The sequence below is a fragment of the Etheostoma spectabile genome, chromosome 5 (genome assembly GCF_008692095.1).
Source record: "Etheostoma spectabile isolate EspeVRDwgs_2016 chromosome 5, UIUC_Espe_1.0, whole genome shotgun sequence".
Lineage (NCBI taxonomy): Eukaryota > Metazoa > Chordata > Actinopteri > Perciformes > Percidae > Etheostoma > Etheostoma spectabile.
In genome coordinates, this window is record NC_045737.1 from 37,881,187 (window position 1) to 37,884,909 (window position 3,723).

Below are 3,723 nucleotides of genomic sequence, written 5' to 3' on the forward strand. Positions count from 1 at the left end.
TTACAAGTTGTTTTTTTGCTTCAAATGATAAACAGGACTCGATTCTGAAGAAAAAACTAACTTCAATTTCAGTTTTTTAACCAATACTTGGACAATTTAAAAGACAGTGATGGGTCCATGGTAATACCCAAGTATTTGTAATGTGACACTTCTTCAATTTCTGTACCAGAAAGTGTACAAATGGTTGGGACATTATTCTTAGTTGATTTTCCCAGAGTGAAAGTCATGACTTTAGTTTTTTTAGAGTTTAGAACCAATTTTAAAGTAGCCAGATTATGTTGCAAGATGTTAAAAGCGGACTGTAAATTTGTGATTGCTTGACCTGATGTGGACCCAGAACAATAGAAATCTTAAGCCAAGAACCGCTTGACTGAAAGAAAGAAGAAAGAAAGAGCAGGGACCTCGTGCTACATCACCAAGGTTTGCAACCCAATCACAATACTATGACGGTGTCTGCAGCTATCTGCAGAGCGAGGACGAGCTGTTACACACCGTGGTGAAGTCGGTTTTATATTGGAAGGTCAAGCTCCATAATCGACTTTTTGAGTTGATTGATATTTACCGTAGGCTCTGGGACCCTAAATCAACCTGTTTGGTCTTAAAGTCTAAAGCTACGTGAGACTCGGAGTAAACCTGCAAAATGCCCTAAAAGAAATGTTCCTGTGTTGTTTATTTAATTATTTTCTCTGGATGACCAACATGTACCTCCAGATAAAAAAAACTAATATGTAGTATATTATAATTAACATATAAAATATATGGAGCCAATTTGTATTTTGGGGGGTTTAGGATGCAAATGAGCGTTTGTCCCCTGATTTATACATCAAGCTATATTACACATGACTTAACATTTAAACAACAATAAGCTCAACTAAACCCAATTAACTCAACAGCAACTAACTAGGATTAATTAAAGAAAACCACAAACATGGTCCTGGTTTTAGACTCAAGGCAAACGAGCCCCCAACCTGTTAGCACCGGCTCACAGGCCGCAACAAAAGACGGAGATGCACAGCGTTGTAACAATAACAACGTAGCTAACGTGTCTCTATGTCTCTGCAGATGACGAGCTAACGTGTCTCTATGTCTCGGAACACGAACGTGGCGAGGGCGCGGCAGAGACAGCGAACGGGCCGATGTCTCGCACAAGGACGAGCTAACGGGTCTCTATGTCTCTACAGAGGACCAGCTAAAGTGCTTTATGTACCCTCTACAGAGGGAGAGCAACGTGTCTCTATGTTCTCTCAGATGAACCAGCTAACATTGTCTCTATGTCTCTGCAGATGACCCAGCTAACAATTCGCCTGGCCCGCACAGAGATACCAGCGAACTGGGTCTATGTCTCTACAGATGACGAGCCTAACGTGTCTTGGCTCTACAGAGACGGCGAACGGTCTCATGTCCTTTGTCAGAGACGAGCTCACGTGTCTCTAATTCTCTACAGATGACGAGCTAACGTTTCTCTATGTCTTTGCATATGACGAGCTAGACGTTTCCGCTATGTCGCTTACAGAGACCAGCTAACTGTCGCTAGTCCTCTCAGATGGACGAGCTACTGTCTCTATGTTTCTACAGGATAACATCTAACGTCTGTTGCGTCTTCGCTATGGCATCTCGCGTCCGGCCAACCGTTGAGTCATTCGTGCGTGGTTGTCCCGCCACTGTCTCTCTCTGTTGCGACGGCGTGCGCGGTGGCGTCCGATCTGTGTCTCTAGGTCTCGACAGTCATGTCTGTAACTACACGTTCTCTTCTCTACGGACGGCTAACCTTCTCAGGTCCTCTACAGATACGATCTAACATGTCTCTTGTCTCTAAACAGATGACAACGAACGGTAAATAACCGAATAATGTCTCTGCGACGACGACAACTGTCCTCTGTCCTGCAATGACGAGCTAACGTCCCTTCTCTGCAGATAGAGGACTACTTTTCGTATTCGCTAAAGAGGACCCCGAACGTCTCAGGTCTCTGCAGAACAACAACGGGGGCGCTATGTTTTCTACGATGACGAACTTAACGGGCTCTATTCCTCTGCAGCTGACGGCTACGTGGTCCTGGTCCTCTGCAGATGACGAGCAACGTGTCTCTGTCTCTACAGAACAAGCTATCGTGTCTCTATCCTCGACAGAGCCAACTAATTGTCGCTGTCTCTACAAATGACGACAACGTGTCTCATGCTATACAGATACAGCTAACGGTCTCTATGTGCCTCCACATATGACAACTAACCGTTCTCTAGTCGCGCAGATTACAAGCTAACGTGGCTCGATGCTCGACAATGACAGCGATCGTTCTCATAGGTCCTCTACAGAACAAGCTAACGTGGCTCTATTTCGCGACAGAGGACAAGCTACGTGTCTCCAGTCCTCGACAGATACAAGCAACGTGGGCCTTTAGTCTCTACCGATACAAGCTATCTGTCTCGATGTCTCTAACGATGAGACTCACGTGTCTCTATTCTCTACGATAACGAGCTACCAGGTCACAGAAGCTCGCAGATGAACGAGCTACACGTGCCTCTATGTCTATGCCAGATGGACGAGTCTAACGTGTCTCTGATGCTCACTAGATGACGAGTAACGTGTCTCTATTTCTACCGATGACGGCTAAACTGTGTCTATGTTCTCTACAGATGACCAGCTAAGTGTTCTCTATGTCTCTGCAGATGACGCGCTAACATGTGTCTATTCTCGTACAGATGACGAGCCTAACGTGGTCTCTTCGTGTATGTCGCTTACCGTGATGACGGTGCGAAGACGGTGTCCTCTATGTCGCTACATATGACCGCTAACACGTCTCTATCTCACAGATGCAGACTAATTGTCTCAAAATGGCGCTACAGAATGACGAGCTGACGGGTCTCTATTCTCTACAGAGACATCTAACGTTTCTCTATGTCCTACAGATGACGACGAACTGTGGCTATGTCGCTACAAGATGACCACAACGTGTCCCTCGGGGGTCGCGGCAATGACAGGACGGAGGCTACGCGCGGAACCGATCGAGCGGCGGCCTCATTTCCCACAGTTCTCCTATTCCGCCAGCGGGCGGGAATGAGCACCCCCCCCCCGTCCCCGTCCTCCCCATTCGTGGCCATTTTGAGGAAAACACGTAGCCATTTTAGGAAGAAGAAAAGAAATACCAGTCTCCCCTCTTTTTCTCCTTCTCTGCCTCCTCACAGACGGGGAGAAGTCTTTTTAGGGACTTTAAAAAGAGGTTTTTGCACAGTGGGACAGACTCCAGCCGGTCTCCCCACACTAAAAAAAAAAGAAAAAAAAAAAAAGAAGAAGAGAAGTCTCGTACATTTTCAGCGCTATTTACTGCAGAAGGCAATGTTTTTGTTATTTAATTTTTCTCTCTCCGTCAGTATTAAGTTGTCGACCCGGGTTGCGTTCAACTTTTTTTTGTTTGTTTGTTTGTTTTGACCCTTATTTTAATAATTATTATTATTATTATTTTTTTTTTTTTTCTTCGTCTTCTTTGACTTTTTTTGCACTGGTTTGGAAGAGCCGTTTTAGAACAAAAACCAAAAATGTTTGCCTTATGTGTCAGATGTTTCGTATCCACCGACAGGTGGTTGTGGGCTTTTTGGTGGGGGGGGTTGTGAAGGGTCACTCTTAGTTGAGAATAAGTGCATGGCTCGGGTTCACCATTTAAAAAGAAAAAAAAATACACAAAAAGATTTCTTTCTCATACATTGCCATGGCAAGCGCACACCCCCCCC

At 45.1% G+C, this 3,723-nt stretch overlaps 1 protein-coding gene across 1 annotated transcript in view; it reads left to right on the top strand.

The window, feature by feature from the left end:
* Positions 1–3,717, top strand: part of LOC116689726 (RAC-gamma serine/threonine-protein kinase) — a gene marked incomplete at its 5' end in the record, with an annotated part of 81,844 nt that extends 78,127 nt beyond the window's left edge. Inside the window, 2 exon segments of the mRNA XM_074783855.1 lie at positions 1,063–1,070; positions 2,972–3,717. Of these exon segments, the coding sequence (XP_074639956.1) occupies positions 1,063–1,070; positions 2,972–3,424 (461 nt within the window). The 3' untranslated portion in view covers positions 3,425–3,717.
* Positions 3,718–3,723: the final 6 nt, after the last annotated feature.